The sequence below is a fragment of the Mobula hypostoma genome, chromosome 15 (assembly GCF_963921235.1).
Source record: "Mobula hypostoma chromosome 15, sMobHyp1.1, whole genome shotgun sequence".
Taxonomy (NCBI): Eukaryota; Metazoa; Chordata; class Chondrichthyes; order Myliobatiformes; family Myliobatidae; genus Mobula; species Mobula hypostoma.
In genome coordinates this window covers 51,867,539-51,888,013 of record NC_086111.1, presented here as the reverse complement: position 1 = coordinate 51,888,013, position 20,475 = coordinate 51,867,539, and the positions used below count along the sequence as shown (strand labels likewise).

General features: G+C 41.3%; 2 protein-coding genes and 1 long non-coding RNA gene across 6 annotated transcripts in view; 2 read left to right on the top strand and 1 right to left on the bottom strand.

The window, feature by feature from the left end:
* atp6ap1la (ATPase H+ transporting accessory protein 1 like a) overlaps positions 1-2,755 on the top strand; it is a 27,815-nt gene extending 25,060 nt beyond the window's left edge. Inside the window, exon 10 of the mRNA XM_063068048.1 lies at positions 2,099-2,755. Coding sequence (XP_062924118.1) covers positions 2,099-2,323 — 225 coding nt within the window. The 3' untranslated portion in view covers positions 2,324-2,755. The remainder of the gene's footprint in view (positions 1-2,098) is intronic.
* The window catches only part of LOC134356849 (uncharacterized), a 23,110-nt gene extending 9,279 nt beyond the window's left edge, over positions 1-13,831 (bottom strand). The window contains exons 1-3 of one of the 2 annotated variants that reach the window (XR_010020449.1): positions 13,716-13,831; positions 11,965-12,024; positions 9,416-9,680 (exon numbers count right to left, since the gene is read on the bottom strand). This is a non-coding gene — a long non-coding RNA (uncharacterized LOC134356849). Of the gene's footprint in view, positions 1-9,257; positions 9,681-11,964; positions 12,025-13,715 lie in introns of those variants that run through there. The other variant, XR_010020448.1, reaches the window with a different exon arrangement.
* On the top strand, positions 12,322-20,475 carry pde12 (phosphodiesterase 12). Of its 3 annotated transcripts, XR_010020447.1 has the most exons (4): positions 12,322-14,476; positions 16,454-16,532; positions 17,579-17,718; positions 19,043-19,167. XR_010020447.1 is itself a non-coding variant. In XM_063068047.1 (3 exons), the coding sequence occupies exons 1-3, from the start codon at positions 13,259-13,261 to the stop codon at positions 19,483-19,485; spliced, it is 1,725 nt and encodes a 574-aa protein (XP_062924117.1). In that variant the 5' UTR covers positions 12,322-13,258; the 3' UTR covers positions 19,486-20,475. The 3 variants fall into 3 exon arrangements, 2 of the variants coding, with proteins under 2 accessions (XP_062924117.1, XP_062924116.1); XM_063068047.1 differs by lacking the exon at positions 17,579-17,718 and having other exon boundaries at positions 16,469-16,532; positions 19,043-20,475; XM_063068046.1 differs by lacking the exon at positions 17,579-17,718 and having other exon boundaries at positions 12,501-14,476; positions 19,043-20,471.

The following is a 20,475-nucleotide window of genomic DNA, read 5'->3' as shown; positions in this document are numbered from 1 at the left end:
CCTGGGGTCAAAGCAACACTCACAACACGCTGGAGGAACTCAGCAGGTCGGGCAGCATTCGTGGAAACGATGAGTCTACGTTTCGGGCCGGAACCCTTCGTCAAGACTGTAGAGGTAAGGGGCAAAGGCCCTATAAAGAAGGTGGAGGGAGGGTGGGAAGGAGAAGGCTGGTAGGTTCCAGGTGAAAAACCAGTAAGAGGAAAGATAAAGGGGTAGGGGAGGGGAGGCAGGGAGGTGATAGGCAGGAAAGGTGAAGAAAGAATAGGGGAAAACACAATGGGTAGTAGAAGGAGGCAGGACCATGAGGGACGTGGTAGGCAGCTGGGGAGGGGGCAGAGTGAAATAGGGATAGGGGAGGGAATTACCGGACGTTGGAGAATTCTATGTTCATACCAAGGGGCTGGAGACTACCTAGACGGTATATGAGGTGTTGTTCCTCCAACCTGAGTTTAGCCTCATCATGGCAGTAGAGGAGGCTATGTATGTACGTATCAGAATGGGAATGTGAAGCAGAGTTGAAGTGGCTGGACATATCCGCTCCGTCCACCACAACAGACAGGATCTCCCGGTTGCCACCCATTTCAACTCTGCTTCCCACTTCCATTCAGATATGTCCATACATGGCCTCTACTGCCATGATGAGGCTAAACTCAGGTTGGAGGAGCAACACCTCATATACCGTCTAGGTAGTCTCCAGCCCCTTGGTATGAACATAGAATTCTCCAACTTCCAGTAATTCCCTCCCCCATCCCTATTTCACTCTGCCCCTCCCCCAGCTGCCTATCACCTCCCCTATGGTTCCGCCTCCTTCTACTACCCATTGTGTTTTCCCCTATTCCGTCTTCACCTTTCCTGCCTACCACCTCCCTGCCTCCCTTCCCCCACCCCTTTATCTTTCTCCTTACTGGTTTTTCACCTGGTACCTACCAGCCTTCTCCTTCCCACCCTCCCCCCACCTTCTTTATAGGGCCCCTACCCCTTCCCTCTTCAGTCCTGATGAAGGGTTCCAGCCTGAAACGTCAACTCATCGTTTCCACGGATGCTGCTCAACCTGCTGAGTTCCTCCAGCGTGTTGTGAGTGTTCCTCAAAGATAATGTTTTCTATGTAGCCGTATCATTTATCCTTGTCCTCTCCAACTTTTGAAACTCAGTGTCGCCATTATCTCCAGAATGCTCTACTCTCTTTCTTGGCCTTTTCTTTCTTTATTACCCATAATTTTCATTACATCTCCAGTAATTTCATTAGCAAAAATTGATTTCCCCATAAATCTCTTACCTCCTGATCTATAGTAGTTTCTTCTCATGAAGGCTTTCAATTCAAAATTCATATCATCATGTATAAATTATCCATTTGTCTTGTATACAGGCATTTTATTTACTGCTCTTTAGAGCTGAATATTAAAAAAACTTCTTAAATGCTAACATGTTCAGTATTTCTAAATGAATTCAGTATTTATGAATGTGCTGGCTGATTATCTACTTGCATTCTGTTTCTGAACTTTACATGGAGACCAAATGGTAGAGCTGGAGTTTGCTGTGATTCCCTGCCCTCTAACATACAAGCCCATCTTTTAAAGGGGTATTTTAAAGCTTTTGAGTAAGAAGAAATGCAAGAATTTGTTAATTTGTTACTTTAAAATACCTTGTGTTTTTAGTAATTTTTTAAAAGTAAGAGTGAAATAAGATTAAAGTAACAAAAAAAAAAGAAATACTAAATTTTTAACTGTCAGAAAATCTTGACAACTTTGACGGCTGACTTTATACCCACGAAAGAACAGGCAAATGCTCTGGGCGAAGCTACAGTCTAACATAGAAATTTTGTAGATAATTTCAGTTTCTAAGGTACATTTAATGTCAGAGAAATGTATACAATATACATACTGAAATGCTTTTTCTTCGCAACCATCCACAAAAACAGAGGAGTGCCCCCAAAGAATAAATGAGTTAAAAGTTAGAACCCCAAAGTACCCCCTCCCCCAGCTCCCTGCCCTCCTACGTTGTTCCACATATGAAAAAATTTATTGATGGTAACATATAAAAGTTTAGTGTAGAATCAATAATTTATAGTAATTCTCTTTTCTTTCTGTTATCTCTGCAGATTCAAGGATTTAATATTAACGCAGGACAGTTTGCCTCTGCCCGAGACTGTGTCTCCTTCTTCACCCCTGCTGTCCTGATGGGGCTTGTAACTTCTCTCATACTCGTGCTGGTCCTTGCTTATACAGGGTATATGTTGGTCCACTTAAAACGAATGGGAGAGTACAATGAATCTAAAAACACCGTATACAACCCTACACCGGAAGAAGCTGATTTTGAAGAATAATTACCAGTGCAATTACTGCATAGAATGTTAAGTATCTTGCGTTAACATTAGATAAAACAAAATTGAGCAATTTTTCAACAAGAGGAGTTCAAGCTCCCCACCAAATATTTTAGCTTTCTATCTTGACATCTTTGCAGTGGGCCGGACCAGTCATGAAGGAAATGTTCACCTTAAATTGGGAGATGTTTTAACATTTGTCTGCATGCTGGTTAATCCTTCATTGTATTTCTAATTGTCCTGACACCTATAAGGAACTTTCATTGACAAGGGTAGTGAAAAGTCATGTAAAATTCAGAATAAAGTTTTGTAAGTGTATTTTAGCCATTTCTTCTTCAATAAGCCTTCAGTTAATTGATTTTATATTTATTCTCACCCCACCAATGAATTTCCAAAAACAGTTACTCTGAAGAAAATTAAGCTCTGTGGAGGGACCCTAGGTACATCAGAAAATAACACACACAAAAGTTGCTGGTGAACGCAGCAGGCCAGGCAGCATCTATAGGAAGAGGTACAGTCGACGTTTCAGGCCGAGACCCTTCGTCAGGACCAGCAACATTGTTCACCAGCAACTTTTATGGGTGTTGCTTGAAATTCCAGCATCTGCAGATTTCCTCATGTTTACACCAGAAAATGTCATTTTTTGAAAGCAAGTCTCCAGATGGAAATTAAAGCCAAATAACCCTGTCTATTTGTTTACTCTGTAGTCTGAACAAATAATGCTCAATAGTAAACAGCACAGCCTGGGAATCAGCCATCAAAGTTTTATGATTTATTACCATTTTAGATGCAGCATTGCTATTGATTACTTTGAGTACAGTCCCACTTTCTCAAGAAGCAGACTGAAATAATAGCTTTCAATAGAAACGTAGATACTTTGATGGGTACGTACTTGAAAAGATATTCATATGAGAAGCAAATGACAATGTTAGACAATCAGAAGACTGCTACAACAGAAAGATTGTTCCTATCGATGTATTGTTTCTCTTTACAAAAACTTTTTTTTTGGCTGTACAGCTTTAAACTCCTAATTTATCCTGTAACTAGTCTGTTTATTTTTTTAATTTGCTGTATTTATTTTATTTAGCGGTACAATGTGGATGGAGTAGGCCCTGCCTGCCCTTTGATCCAGGTAACCCCAGCAACCCTTGACAAACTTGATTAACCTTAACCCCTAATCACGGGACAATTTACAATGACTAATTAATCTACCCGGGATGCCTTTAGGTTGTGAGAGTAAACAACAAGACCCAAAGAAGGGTGGTTTCCCTTAACTTTTGATTGGCCTGTTTGTTTAATTTTATGTATTTTATTAATTTATTTTCTTCCTCTTTATTCAGCCCAGTAGTTTGGAAAGGATTAGTTTGTAGCCTAGGCTGCAAAGTCTGGGGGGGGGGGGTTGATATTGAAGGAGGGGGTGGGAGACTGTGGAATACTCCAGAAGTAAGGGTAGCCAAAAAAGGGGTGCATCAAATGAAAGACCCGATGTAATGGGGGACAACAAATTGAGGAAAATGGGTGACTTGGAGGAATTTATAGTTCTATATAAAATTAAAGGTCAGAAGGAAGGGGAAGGGGGATTTTTAGAGCCCTTAATCCCTTGAATGTGGCAGCAGCATTAGAGAACCAAATAGGTAAAGGATTCCAGGCCAAGATTTTGTCTAATGGATTGCTGAAAATTTGTTGCAAAGATGTTGACCAATATAGCAGTGCTAAAACGTTGGGAAAATTGGTTGTGAGAGTGGAGTGTATCACTTCGAAAGAAAGGAAGGGAGTTAGTGGGGTAGTGTATGGTATTTGGTCTGGCATGACTGAAAAGGAAATTTTGGACAATATTAAAGGTGGTCAAGTGATTGAAGCCAAATCATTAAAATTGAGAGAAGGAGGTGATTAGGATTCTACTGTCCTACTGGTTTTTGCAGGTGATGTTCTTCCAACTAGAGTCTATCTTGGGAGCATGTCTTATCAAGTTAGAGAATATATTAGACCTCCCTTGCGCTGTTATAATTGCTAGAGATTTGGACATGTTGCTGGTTCATGTCGAGGTAAAAGAAGATGTGTGAAATGTGGAGAGGATCATAATAGTAAAGCATGTAAGGCGGTGGCGCCTAAATGCAGTAACTGTGGAGGGGACTATGTAGCGGCGTTCAGAGGATGTGAGTATTTTATCAAGGCAAAGCAGATTCAGGTTGCTAGTAACCAACAAAAAAGTATCATATGCTGAGGCAGTAAAGAAAGTTGATAGAGAGCAAAGGATAAGTAAAGAAAAGATTGGAACGAGGGGGAGTCAGCACATTCCGTGTTCTCCAACTATGGTTCCTTCAGACATGTTGCTGATGACCAAAGTCTTTTTTTGCGTTTGTTGTTGATGTACTGGTCGGGGCTAAAACTACAACCAAGAGGTCAGATATGATAAAAGTAGTTGTTGGAGCTGCAGAGAGATTCCTTGATATGAAACAGGTTTTACTGGAAAAATTACATGAGTATATGACAGACAAAAAAATCACTGAATACTTCCCAGTTGTCAGGGTCAGAGAGTATGGAGAAGCTTTATGTGGATGAAGAGGCCAATAATTAGTATTTGGATGTTTTTAATATTACAATGGAATGCAAGAAGTTTAATTGCAAATGGTCAAGAATTAAAATGATTTGTTGGAACTTTTAAAGCCTCAGTTAGATTTTGTGATCCCTGGATATGATAGTTTGAGAGCTGACAGAATGGGTAAATCTGGTGGAGGGTGTGCAACTTTCATAAAAACAGGACTTCAGTTTAGAAGATTTGATTTTAAATCTAATCTTGAATTTGTGGCTGTGGAGGTTTGGAGTTCACCGGTCAAATAACTTTGATTAACTTTTATAATCCATGTAATATGATGATGTTATCAGATTTTGATGAAATTATGAATAAGGTAAGATCCCCAGTAATCTGGGTTGGAGATTTCAATGCCCATAATCCTATATGGGGTAGTGAAAGTAAAGATAGTAACGGAGCGGTAATAGAGGAGTTTCAAGATAAATACAGCATGGTACTGCTAAATGACTGAAGGCCTACAAAAATTTAATATTGTAAAGAATACTTGTAGTCACTTAGACTTCTCAATCACTTCCTCAAACTTAGCCAGGGTCGGGGAATGGGATGTTATGGACAGATGCACACTAGGAAGTGATCACTATCCTATATTATGTAGATTTAGTAGAAATTTGATAGTAGAAGTCGAGGAGAGGTCTGCTAGGTATAATTTTTCTTTGGCCCATTGGGATGAGTACCAGGAAAAAGCTGTGGATATAATAGAAGAGATTGATAGCGAGGGCTCCATAGATGATTGGAATGAATCCCTCTGTTCTATAATTCATAAAGTTGCTCAGTTGACTATTCCACTACGGAATGTTTCTAAGGCTTGAGCATTAGTTCCGTGGTGGAATAAAAATTGTGACATAGCAGTAAGAAACAGAAATAGAGCTTATAGGAAATTAAGAAAGTTAGATAATGTTATGGAGTATAAAAAGGAAAGAGCAGTAGCAAGGAGAGTAATTAAAAATGCAAAGAGGGATAGTTGGAGAAGATTTTGTGGAACCCTGGGCCCTGAGACACCTATAAAGCAGCTATGGATGATGATTCACAAAATATCAGGGATGTATAGAAAACCATCTATCCCAGCTTTGCTGGAAGGAGATATTGAAGCTGTAACCAATAAGGAAAAGGCTGATATGTTTGTAGAGGTGTTCCAAGCATTACACGGTTCTGGAGAGCCAGCTGATTTGAGAAAGGAAATTATGTTAAAGGAAAGTTGGAAATTGGTAGGCATTTGGATGATAATAGCTCCATATATTTGTTTTTCTCCCTTCAGGAATTGCAGGAAGCTATCCACTCAGGTTCAAACAATTCTCCTGGTAGGGATGGACTGTGTTATGAATTGCTTAAGCATTTATATGACTCTGTATTAATAGGAATGTTAGCTTTGTTTAATTCAGTGTGGAAAGAAGGAAAAATTACCAGTAGAATGGAAGCATGTGGTGGTAGTTCCAGTTTTAAAATCAGGTAAAGATGCATTTAGTCCTAGTTCGTATTGGACTATAGCTTTAACATCAGTGCTTTGTAAAACTATGGGACAAATGGTCACCAACAAACTTGTTTAATTTTTAGAAAATAAGGGACATTTTTCTGCCTATCAAAATGGTTTTAGAACTGGAAGATCAACAATGGAATCCGTTGCCCTTTTAGATCATGATATTTAAAAAGCATTTCAAAATAGAGAAATAATGGTAAGTGTATTTCTAGATATTAAAAGAGCATATGACTCACTATGGAAGGATGGTTTATTAATTAAACTCTATGATGCAGGAATTAGAGGTAGAATCTTTAATTGGATCAAGGATTTTCTTAAAGGAAAGGACAATTTGAGTAAGAATAGGCGGAACAAGCTCCAAGTCAGTTAAAATAGGTAATGGTACCCCTCAGGGAAGTGTCATTAGTCCAGTTCCTTTTAATGTCATGATAAATGATATCTTTGATCAGGTAGGGCCAGGATTTGGCAAACCGTTGTTAGCAGATGATAGTGCAATCTGGAAGAGAGGAAGAAACATCAAGAATATATTAAAGCGGGTACAAAAGGCTTGAAGATCAGTTGAAAACTGGGCTAATAAATGGGGTTTCAGGATTTCTGCTTCTAAGTCCAAATATATGATTTTTGGCTTTAGAAGAAAGATTCCTGATTGTGAATTGTGTCTATATGATTCTGAATTAGAAAAAGTCAAGGTATTCAAGTTTTTAGATGTCTAGTTTGATGAAGGACTTACTTGGAGGGTTCATTTCGATAAAACAATTGGAAAGTGTGAGAAAGTTTTAAATGTTATGATAAGTATTGCTGGATGTGATTGGGGAGTAGGGTGGGAAACTATGTACTTAATATATCTAGCTATGATTAGATCAGTTATTGATTATGGTTGTATTGCTTATGGTTCCGCTGCTACGGCAGAGCTTGAAAAATTAGATTTCGTGCAGTTGGACTCTGTTGTGGAGCTTTTAGAACAACATCAGTCCCTGCATTATGTGTGGAGATGGGAGAAGTGCCTCTACATTTAAGATGAGTTCAGTTGGGCCTGCAGTATTGGCCAAAACTAAATGGCTTCAATCACAGCTGTCCATCAAAATGTCTTTTGCAGGGGAAGTCGGAGCGCCAAAGTAAAATTAAAATTTATCCATCTTTAGATTTGGTTAATAACTGGGCTGTGAAATTGAAACTGACTGAGGAAGACATAGCTGACCAAATTTGCTTGCCACCCGTCCCTTTTTGGCTCTTTCCAGAACCAGAAGTAGACCTATTCCTCCTTTTTCAGCTTCAAGGAAGCAGAGCAATTTCAACAGCGTCGATCATAAATGAATCTTTAAATAATAAACGGGGATCTTATCTGAAGATTTTTACTGATGGCTCAGTGGACCCAGAGAGCAGTAAGGCAGGATTTGGGATGTACATGTGTCAACTTGGAGCTAAGATTGGTCACCGGGTTTCAGATGGTGTTTCTGTCTTTGCAACAGAATTATTCACAATCCTCTGGGCCTTATAGTAGACAGAAGACTCTTGACCATGCAGGGTTATCATCTATTTGGATTCTGCTGCTGCCTTAGAGGCTATAAAAGGGAGTAAATCAAAAGCTCGCCCTGACAGTTATTGAGATCCTCTTAGTGTTGTTTAGAGTAGAGAAGATGGGCTGTGCAGTTAGATTTTCATGGATACCTGGGCATGCTGGGGTGGAGGGAAATGAAATTGTGGATGGCATTGCAAAGTCTTCCTTACAGAGCAGGCAAGTAGAAATTAGAGTTCCCCTAGGCAGAGCAGAATTGAGAAGTAGGATTAAAAAAGGTATAGAGAAGAAGTGGCAGGAGGATTGGAAAAATGAATTAAGGGAAGGCATTATTTTTCTAGTCACCCACTAGTTAAAAAGGTCTCAGACTGTTACTTTTTAAATCGTAGATATGGTGAAATTAACAAGACTTAGGTTGGGGCATTGCAGGCTGAACTATTACTTAAATAGGAAAACATCCCACTGGATTATGTGACTGTGGTAGTCCAGAGACAGTTCAGCATGTTTTGCTGAGTTGTAATCGATATAAAATTGAAAGAAGCATATTGTTCAAGAGGCTGTCTGACTTAAATGTATTTTGTTTTTCTACTAAATCCTTGTTTGGCCACCAAGAGAACCACCATCTGATTGAAGAGTTTATTATTCAGTTTATACGTGCGACTAGCTTATATTTAAGAATTTGAGTTTCTTGAAATTCTATAATTAATTATACATCCTGCGGAGGGCAGTACAGTAATATGCCTGGATACATCTAAACTGCCAGAAGACGACCACCCAAAGAAAACCCATGCATTCCACTGGGAGGACGTACAGGGCTTTTTCTTTTACCAGCATCAGAATTGAACTCCAAACTCCAGAACGGTCGAGCTGTAACAACATCACGTTAACTGCTGTGCTTCCGTGGTGTTTAGTAATATCATACGCAGTTCCTCATATTTAATAATAGAAAACAAAAATATTTTCTGAACTGTGATTTGCCTATATTGTTGTAAGTGACTTTAAACTGATTCTATTTCTGAAGGGTTCAGTAACTCAATCTTTGTAGATTTATTTTGGTATTTTAAAGTGTAATTTGTCTCCATTATTTTAACTTTCCACAAGCGGTTTTATGTTCTTCAGTATAACAACTTCGTTTCTATAACTCAGGATGCATGTAACCCTGAAAAATGTAAATGCAGATTGGATGAACTGAAAATAAAACAATGAAATTCTAACATTTCACACATCTCAAATGAATTTGCAGGTCACATATATTTATGGAGATATAGCAAGTACATTTGTTTTATACTTAATTGAAGCATTAATTTATTGCCAAAATTGCAAAAACATGTAATAATGTGTATACACCATGAATTCTACAAATTTGAATTTAGTTTACATTAATATAACATACTTTTTTGGGTAACTGTTGTTTCCTTCAGTAATAGAATAAGGTAAGCACTTTGAAGACAATATTTAGGCAGGGAATCACACCATACCTTAAGAATCCTAGATAGGGAAGGAGTACCTCACCCATTTGCAGCTTTATTTCTTTAGCCTATTGAGAATCTTGGTCCTCCGAGGCAGGAGTGTAGTGCCATGGATGGCTCAGCGGCACAGAAAGGAAGTGTGAGAGAAGAAGGGGTATCAACTGTTTCTTTAACCACAGAGATGACCTCAGGTTGGTATATTGCCCCCTGGGTGCCAGGATTTAGGATACCACTGCAAAGTATTCCGAAAGGAGGAGAGTGAAGAAGCAGATGATGTGCTCCACAGTTGCAAATGAAGGGATGAAGTCCTGAAAGAAGATTTAGTGAGCAAAGGAAGATTTTAAAAAGTAGAGCTACAAAGGTGGCATTCCCAGAATGACTCCCAGTGCCATGTTAACAACCCAGAGACAGGAGATAAAGAGTATCTCCTATCTGGAAAGATTAGTTCCAGAACTGCTCCGGCCTATGGTTAGGCCACACTTAGATCCCCTCCAGTTCGCCTACCAGCCCCGACTAGGAGTTGAGGATGCCATCGTCTACCTGCTGAACCGTGTCGACGCCCACTTGGACAAGCCAGCGAGCACTGTGAGGGTCATGTTTTTTGACTTCTCCAGTGCGTTCAACACCATCCGCCCTGCTCTGCTGGGGGGAGAAGCTGACAGTGATGCAGGTGGATGCTTTCCTGGTGTCATGGATTCTTGATTACCTGACTGGCAGACCACAGTACGTGTGCTTCCAACACTGTGTGTCCGACAGAGTGATCAGCAGCACTGGGGCTCCACAGGGGACTGTCTTGTCTCCCTTTCTCTTCACCATTTACACCTTGGACTTCAACTACTGCACAGAGTCTTGTCATCTTCAGAAGTTTTCTGATGACTCTGCCATAGTTGGATGCATCAGCAATGGAGATAAGGCTGAGTACAGGGCTACGGTAGGAAACTTTGTCACATGGTGTGAGCAGAATTATCTGCAGCTTAATATGAAAAAGACTAAGGAGCTGGTGGTAGACCTGAGGAGAGCTAAGGTACCGGTGACCCCCGTTTCCATCCAGGGGATCAGTGTGGACATGGTGGAGGATTACAAATACCTGGGGATACGAATTGACAATAAACTGGACCGGTCAAAGAACACTGAGGTTGTCTACAAGAAGGGTCAGAGCTGTCTCTGTTTCCTGAGGAGACTGAGGTCCTTTAACATCTGTCGGACGATGCTGAGGATGTACTACAAGTCTGTGGTGGTCAGTGCGATTATGTTTGCTGTTGTGTGCTGGGGCAGCAGGCTGAGGGTAGCAGACACCAACAGAATCAACAAACTCATTCGTAAGGCCAGTGATGCTGTGGGGATGGAACTGGACTCTCTGATGGTGGTGTCTGAGAAGAGGATGCTGTCCAAGTTGCATGCCAGCTTGGACAATGTCTCCCATCCACTACATAATGTACTGGTTGGGCACAGGAGTACATTCAGCCAGAGACTCATTCCACTGAGATGCAACACACAGCGTCATAGGAAGTTATTCCTGCCTGTGGCCACCATACTTTACAACTCCTCCCTTGGAGGGTCAGACACCCCAAGCCAATAGGCTGGTCCTGGACTTATTTCCCGGCATAATTTACATATTACAATTTAACTATTTATGGTTTTATTACTATTTAATTATTTATGGTGCAACTGTAACGAAAATCAGTTTCCCCCGGATCAATAAAGTATGACTATGACTATGAGTATGTGACTACAGAGACAGTACAGGAAGGGGCACTTCAGAGTTTTGAGATGTTGGGACTGTGTGGCTGGTGGATCCTATATACGTTAGACAGGTATCCTTGTAGGGGCTTAGTTACTCTTTTTGGGAGAGTTTAAACTAGCTTAGTAGGCATTGAGAACTGAGAGTTGGTTCAGAGGAGAAAGAAACAAAACTGGAAGTGTAAGTTACAAGAGTAATGAGCAAAATAAATATGTGGTAGAAAGAAAACTAATTTGCAGTGATGGTAGGTGTATGGAAATTGTTAACAGGCTAAAGTTAATGGCAGTTTATTCAAAAGCACATTGCTTCTGCAACAAAATTGATGAATTAGTGACACAGAGAGCTGTAATTGGGTGTGATCTAATTGTCATTACAGAAACATGGCTTCAGAGTGAATATGAAAATAATTTTTTACTAATCCACAGGGAGTTCTTCCATGAGTAGATAAATGGGAGCCAATGGACTTTTGGTAGCAGGAGCATCAAGCAAGTTGGAAGGCAGAGAATGCCTCACCATAATTTCACATAGTATTGTTGGAATGACAGTAAGATTTTAAGTACAATTTTTGTCAATAGTAGATTCCAGTTAACTGGAACATTTCGGGACCAGTACATTTTGGCCCAGTTAAGCATCTGCCCCAATTAGCCAAAGTTTTATGGAAATAAAAAAGACAAACTATCATTTAACTGAGTAACAAATTATGTATTTAAATGAAATAGTTTTCGAGCGAGGAATTCATCCAGTGTAGGCTGCTGTGTATGAGGTATCCAGGGAGGCATAGCATCTCTGGTGAAGGGGCCTGTTGCATCCATTCACCCACCTTTGGTCCCCACTGGACACTCAGTTCTCACCTGTGGCTGCGGTGAACTGGGTGGATGAGATCCAAAGGTCAAGAAGGCACTTCTGTAACGCTTCGTGGAGAGCGAAGGGCATGGTAAGACACAGAAAAAGTCATGGTTATCCACTGCAAACAAGGAAATCCCCAGTTTGTGACGACAACTCGTACCACTGAACCCAGACTTCCAAGGTCGAGAGTGTTGAACTGTCCCAGTACAAGGACTTTTCCACTTTTAAAACTCTCCTACGTGTCTCACTGTCATCGCTTATTTCTCGCCAGCTAGCAGTGACAAAAATCAGTTTTAAACACAAACACATGCAAATGATGCTATCTTAAAAAAGCTGTTCACTCTGAGCACAGTGTAGGAGATCGCTGCTGTTTTCTCGAATAGTTTTTGCTGTTTAAGAGTTGTCCCAAATAAATGGCTACCCCAACTAACCGATGGATCAATTAACCAGAATCCACTGTACTTGCAAAGAGGGGGTGCGCAGTGAAACTCCACCGGTTCCTGAGATGGGAGATTTGTCATATGAGGGGGGATTCATCAGGCCAGGCCTCTCCTCCCTGGAGTTGAAAAAGAATGAGAGGTGGCACACTGTATTATGGATCAGCAAGCAGATCTACTCGCAGTCCAACTCATGATCTTTCAAAATTTTATCTATCTTCACCTTAAATACTTCTAATGATACAGCTTGCCTAACACCAAAGGGTACAGAATTCAGGAGATTATCAGAATCAGAATCAAAATCGGGTTTAATATCACTGGCATAGGTCATGAAATTTGTTAACCCTGCAGCAGCAGTACAATGCAATACGTGATAATACAGAGAAAAAAACTGAATTATCATGAAGTATATATATAGTTACATTAAATAGTACAAAAATAGAAATAAAATATAGTGAGGTAGTGTTCATGGGTTCAATGTCCATTCAGAAATCGGATGGCAGAGGGGAATCATTGAGTGTATCTTGTTTTAAATAACTGGTCCCTTATTTATGCCCCTTCGTCCAGACCCTCTCACTAATGGAAACATGTTAACATCTACTCAGACATGCCCCTCATTCTTCTGAATTCCAAAGGACACAGACCCAGACTTTACTGTTTGGACACCTGGCATAGTGGAGAGGGACTCGGGAGTCGGCAGCGTCGCCCAGCTCCGGCTGTGCTGTGCCGTGCCGCCCCTTCGCAGCAGATGCGCGTCGCCAGCTGCCGCTTCCATTGAACGGCGCAGTTTATCTGCCATCGGGCCCGAGCCGGCGCCGACTTTCTCTCCGCGGCCTGGGAGAAGAGCGGGGCCGGCTCATTCATGCCCGCTCTGCTGGGCAGCGTCCTCCACCTACTGCAGCGTTCGTGCTCGGCGGGGCTCCGTGCGGCGGCCTCCTGGGCGCCGGGTGCAGCGATGCAGACGGCCGTGGTCCGCTGCGTCCCGGGCGAGGCTAAAATGACCATCTCGTTCGAGCTGAACGGCGGGCACCGGCGGCTGGCGCGGGAGCAGAGCGAGTGCCTGCGGGCCGCGCTCGCTCGCATCGCGCACAACGTGCTGAAGGCACAAAGCAAGCCCAGGAAAGGGCGGAAGGCGGCGGAGCAGGCCCAGGCCCCGGCCCCGACCCAGGTCCCAGATGTAAGTCTGTACCTGGATGAGCAGGCCGTGCCCGACGACACGAGGAACGCCGAGGCCTGGCAGGACGGTGCGGAGCTGCGTGTGGGGGAAGCGCGGTACCGGGTGCAGCGAAACCCGCCGACACTGACTCGCCTCGAGTTACCCGCTTCGATCCTGGCCGGCTTCCCGGTCTGCCCGCAGGTTCAGATCGAATTCGGCGAGCCGGCTGAGTCGCGCTTCGAGTGGCTGAGGGAGGCTGCGGGGTCGGGGTCCGGCACCGGCAGCTGGGAGCCGGCGGCGAGCGGCAGGGTCTTCATCCCCGACAACGGCCTCGTCGGCTCGAAGCTGAAGCTGCGCTGCCGCCCGGGCGACGGCAGCAGGTTCGGGCCGGCGGCCGAGCTGCAGAGCGCGGGCGCCGTGGAGGCCGGCCCGGGAGTCTGCACCTTCGACAGCCGCCACTCGTTCACTCGCGAAGCGGTGTCCGGAGCGCAGCTCCGGGTGGTTTCCTACAACATCCTGGCGGATGTGTACGCGAAGACCGAGCTGTCCAAGACCACCCTGTACCCCTACTGCGCGCCGTACGCTCTCCACGCCGACTACAGGCAGAACTTGATCAAGAAGGAGCTCAGCGGCTACCACGCCGACATCCTCTGCCTGCAGGAGGTGGACAAGCACGTCTTCTACGACAGCCTGTCGCCGGCCCTGGACGCTTTCGGTTTTCACGGATTGTTTCGGATCAAGGAGAAGCAGCACGAAGGTCTCGCCACCTTCTTCAGAGCCTCCAAGTACCGACTGCTAAGTCAACATGATGTGACTTTTAGTGAGGCTCTGGCTTCGGATCCCTTGCACACCGATCTTCTACAAAAGATTTCTGCAAACCCCACCATCAAGGAGAAGGTGCTGCAAAGATCAACCGCCTTACAGGTACTAAAATGTTTTTTTTACCACAGTATTTCAACCCTGTCTACATCAGCTACTATAGCAAAATGCTGGAAACCCCCCTCAGGTCCAACATCTCTGGAATAAACAGCTGATGTTTCGTTTTTAAACCATGACGGACGGCGGGTTTTCGACCCATTTCACGGATGATACCTGACCGCCGAGTATTTCCAGCATTTTCTTTGTCTGTTTAAGATTTCCTACATCACAATCTTTTTTCCTCAAAAAATACAGTTGTGGAAACTAAATCATTGATGATTAAGGGGGTAAAGTTGAGGATCAGAGAATTGAGGGCTCTGGAGAATTAAGAGACCAGAAATGCCCAGATCATTATGAGAGGTGCTGAGGGGTCAAGTAGAGCTCCTATTTTCTTCAGACCTGCCACTCTGCCAGGAGCTATTTCATTGTGCCAGTTTATCCATCTCTGTCGTATTTTCTGTTGATGAGTTTTTTTTAACATCAGTGATTTATGTCCTTTTCTTTAACCATAATTGACTGGTGGGATCGCAAACACTTCTACTTTTACCAATCTTCTTCCAGCAGAACAAAGAAAAAAGTTCTCCAAATGCGCTTCTTCTTCCCAGCTGGTATACGGAATATTCTTGATCATTTCCTTCATCTTCAATAAAATTCCACCAGCAAAAGCCACATCTTCCCTTCCCTTTTTGAAATAAGATGTCCTCTCTGACTGTCCAGTTAGATTTTAGCCTCACTGATCACTCCCTCTCTCAGTCTCTGAAGTGCCTACAGGGGATGCAGCACCTGCCCTTTTATCTTGTCCCTTCCTGCCACCAAGTCATTCCATGTGAAGTAGCAATTCATTTGCACTTCTTCCAAATTAATGCATTTTATTTTATGTCACCCAATCTGCATTTGATTACTTCAACGTGGTGTCCTCTGCATTGGAGAAAATGCAGGCTGGGTGATGGCTTTGCGAAACAGCTCCTTTCATTTCCAAGGGGGACCTTAAGCATCCAGGTCTCTGTCACTTTAATTATTTTCCCACACCCATTCTGGCCTCAGGTTTCACCGTCTTCTACTGTTCCAATGAATGCAAACTCAAGGAACAGCACCTCATCTTCAGTCAAAACACATTGTAGTTCTTGTGTGTGAATTCAATCATTTCAGGTAACCAGCCTTTCCTGTTTGTGAAAATAGACCTATGGTCATCCACCTGTTACATTATCTCTTTTGACTATCGACGCTACCTGACTTGCTGAATATTTCCTTTTTTATTTTGATCTCCAATAACTGCTATATTCTGTATTTACTACCTTTTCTCTATCCCATTCTCTGCAACTTAAAACACCCTAGTTTCGCACTTTCCCAGTCTAATGAAGGAAAATTGATTCAAAATGTTATGTTTTTCTCTCCATAGATAAGGTCTGATCTAATAAGACCATAAGGCGTAGGAGCAGAATTAGGCTATTCAGCCCGTCGATTCTGCTCTGCTATTTCATCATGGCTGATTTTTATTCCTCTCAACCACATTCACCCACATACTCCCTGTAACTTTGATGCCCTAACTAATAAGACCATAAGACACAGGAACAGAATTAGGCCTTTGGCCCATCAAATTTGCTCTGCTTGCAAAGTATCTCTCATATCTTTTGTTTTTATTTCAGCTCAGCTCTGTTGCTTTAGAGAGCCCAGTTTTGAATACATTCCAGTAACAATTTCTTTGGGAATAAATATCAGAATATTCTACTTGAGGTGATATTTGAAAGGAGATATTTGTTAACTTAAATAATGCTAATTTGACAAAATGGGAAGTTGGTGGCTAAACAGAATAATTGATGGAATAATTAAGTGACAGCTTAGTACAAGATCTGATCAATGTTTATTTGAGAACCTTAGAAGACTACTATTGTTTTGAAAAACTTTGTGATAGCTGAAAAGTCGTCATATATTTTGCTATGTTTGCATATTGGATAGTTCAGAATGTAAGTTATTTTTACTCAGGTTTCTGTACTTCAGTCTCTTGAAGATTCATCAAGGAAAGTGTGTATTGCTAATACTCATCTTTACTGGCACCCAAAAGGTAAATTTTATATTTGTAGTGATATATTCTTAGTACCTTTACCCCCTCCGCTTATTCTATATGTCACACTTCTCCATTAAGGAATATTCAACTTACTTAATTTTGAGGGTGATTTACAGCTGCATGTTCAACAAATTTTACAAATCTCCTATTTGTAGTTGCTACTTTTTATCTTCAATTTTTAATAGAACTTAAATGATGCCAGACTAATCACACAAACCAACATAGGTCTTGTTTGGAACAGGGGCAGAAAATACTTAAATCAGTATGTTGAACTGTTTCTGTAAGGAAAGGAAAGTACATGTAAAACTCTGATCATCTGCTATCTGACTATTGGCTTTGTCATCTGTCACAACAGGAGACATTTACCATGTTCTGTGAACACTCATTGAAGCTGCTGTTTCCACACTGCCCATTTGTAGATCATGAAAAGTGCATGTGGGAAATTGAAAGCAGCAGCCACATTAAGAATACTTATATTTTATGTGAACCCAAATGAAAAACGATCACAATTTAATCTTGCCATCATCTGGTTAATTAAAATTTATCATTATCCCTACCTCTGAGTTGGGGGTTATATAAAATACCCCCGAACCCTCAAAACCACGGGGATTCACAATCTATATCTTGTGATTTGGTTTGGGGCTAAATGTAAGATTTCCAAATTTGAAGATGATGTGAAATTAGTTATGACATGAAAATAAAATTAAAAGTGATGAAGTTTACGTCCTGGTATAGCAGTCATTTATGGAGGTAAATGGTATTTTGATTCTTATTAGGTGCAATTCCAGTCATCTTAGCTGTAAAACCAGTATGTTTCTGTAGCGCCCTGGTGAAGATTTTTTTCTGCTATGTTGTAGGTATTTCATTATAGCAGTTCTGCAAGAGCAGTCTGTTCTGCTTTCAGCATGTTTGGGTTTGATTTAAAGGGGCTATGTTGTTCAACTTAGGAATGAGGATGGTGGAACTGGGAGAGGGTTCTAGAGAATGCTGGGTGGAGAGGTATTTGTGACAAACACTGGTGTGAGTTGAGGTCTTTTTGGCAGGAGCTGGGAGAATACAGGAGGAAGATGGCTGAGGATGCTGTCCCTGTTGCACAGGGTGCTTTGTGCTTCAGGGAGGAAGGACCAATATTCCCGTGGGGGAGCCCCTTTGTTTGAGATGGATTTCAAGTGACAGTCAGAAGGTAGAGTGTGCTTTCACGCAGACCGTGGGTCCAGCGCTTGAGTTAAAGGCAACTTCAAGATAAGCTCCAATTTATGTGGACATTTGGACGGGGTTAACTGTTATGGGCCCTTTTAATTTTTTTCTCTTCTTTTTCCTACTAACTGTTCGATAAAGCAGTCATTTGTAAATATACTTTGTTTATTATTGTATGCAGTGTCTGATCTGTTATTTCTTGCCAACGGCTAATTGCATGGGGGCAGTATTTACACAATATTCAAACAGATCGAGGTTCGGGTGGTCGAGACATCCCAACTTCCCAGCTTCCCAAGTCATACTGACCCTAGACATATGGGGTTTGAGAAATGTGGTTTTCTGACTGCTGAGTTCAGTGGCTATTAATGAGGGGCTAACGAGCCGCATCTCTAGAGATGCCTGGTAAAGAAGGGCTTCATTTCTTTCAGAGGGCATGCAGTGAAGGTTCACCATTCTGGTTTCTGTAATGTAAGCAATAATTTTTAGACCATGTTTCTATTTTTAGAGGGTTCAATAGGTGTTTCTCTGGCAAAGACACGCATAATTTGGAGGTCAAACTCTTAAAATGTACATTGGATCACTTAGACTGAAATGAAGAGAAATGTTCTTAGAGAGTGGTGAATCCTAGGCATTCTCTGTCATGAAGGGTTATGGAAGTTTTGTCAATGATAGATTCAAAGCCAATTATATATTAAGCAATGCATATAGGGATAGTGCAATAAAATGGTGTTAACATTGAAGATTAGCCATAATCTTATTGAATGGAAGAACAGGCTGAGGAACATCTATGCAGGCATTCCTGGTTGAGGTTTTATTTCCTGGCTGATGTTTGTAACTGGAAATTGTTAATGAATATCAACCAGGGCTTAATAAAAGAAAATTGAACTCAGCTTTGTTAATCTTTGTAAGAGCACTTGTTAGTGTCTTTGAATTTACACAGGTAGGTATGGTGCTGGACTGTTGTGACAGACCTTAAATTACAGTTTATTAAAACTAAGATGGGTTACTTTAATTACTGACCTTAAAACTTCAGTAGAACTTTTGGTTCTCCAAGAATTTATAATACTGGCATGATGACTAGAGGGGTTGCTGTACAAAAATATTAATGTGGTTGTTTGATATTCACATAATTCTTCAAAATTTCCTGAATGTTAAAGCAGTTGTTCAGTTATTCAGTTAGAGGACAAAAAGGGAAAGGTTGCTCATATATCTGTAATTTGCAGATAAGAATCTATTTTAATTAACATTTTAACAATTTTTTTAGTCCGAGCTATGAGAATTGATCTAAGGTTTCTTGCACTATTTTTCAGGAGGGCACATTCGTCTTATTCAGATAGCAATCGCGTTTCGTCATCTGCATCAAATTACTTCAGAGATGTATCCTAATGCACCAATAATCTTTTGTGGTGACTTTAATAGCATCCCGAATTCAGGATTGCATGAATTTGTTACCAAAGGAAGCATTTCTGCAGATCACCAAGACTGGTCTTCAAATGGTGAAGAGGAACAATGCCAGATGTCTCTTACTCACTCCTTTGAACTTAGAAGTGCCTGTGGAGAACCTGCTTACACAAATTATGTAGGTGGCTTTCAAGGCTGTTTGGACTATATTTTTATGGATGGAAACACGTTTGAAGTTGCTCAGGTGATTCCTTTTCCAACTCATGAGGAAATCACCTGCCATTTGGCCCTGCCAAGTGTTTCACATCCATCAGATCACATTGCACTTGTCTGTGATCTTCAGTGGAAATGAACAGTGCCCTCTTGTCAGTTAGTTTACTAATGGTAAATAACACTGTGTGAATTTACAAAGGGTATACCTTGACAAAATAAACAAGTGTATAAGCATCTTTGGAGATGGTGAATGAGTATGAGATTTTGTTTAACAAGACACTGCAGTAAATGGAGATCAGAATAATCCAAAATAATAATGTAAAAAATAGAATCAAGCATGATAACCAGTTGTCTGGCAGGATTTGTAATGTCTGCAAAGGCTCATGTTTTCTGGAAAAGGAAGTGTTATATGCATTAAGTTAGGGACAGAAAGAGCTACAAAAAATGCTGGAGGAAATCAGCTGGTCAGGAAGCATCTATGGAATGGAATAAACATGTGTGGTTTGCAAAGACCATCTCAATTTTTGGACATTCACTATTTAACAAGGTTTATGTTCCCAGTTTGTGTTTAGATATTAGAATATCAAAGAAACAACAATGGGTGGCTATCAATAAAAGTAACATGGCTGACTTATTCTAAGTAAATGTGTTATTTGAGCACATGTAAAACAAAAAAGTTTTTTTTCCAAATTTGTAATGATTGTTAATCTTGTGAGAAAAGTACATATACTGATTATCACTGGAGAGAATACATTTGATATGTGATAGCTGCAAATCATTTTGGGTGAGATACAGAAAATGAGCAAACACTTTGCCAGTTTAGTTGGGGACAAACAGAATGACAGCTTTTTCATCAACTGGTTTTGATAGAATATTTTTCCATTGCTTTTGTGTTGTACTTTCCTTATAATCAATTTTTCCACCCAGGCTCCTGCCACCCTCATAAACAGGGTGTATTTCCTCTTCACTTATCCAAATGTTTGTCTAGCTCCCCTTTGAATGCATTTGTCCAATTCACTTAAATAACAAGTTGTATATTTTGAGTTCTATTATTTCTTATTTACTAGTTGACAGTCTATCAGTGCCATTGCAACCACATTAAGAAATGGAAGTTCACCCAAGAAACATG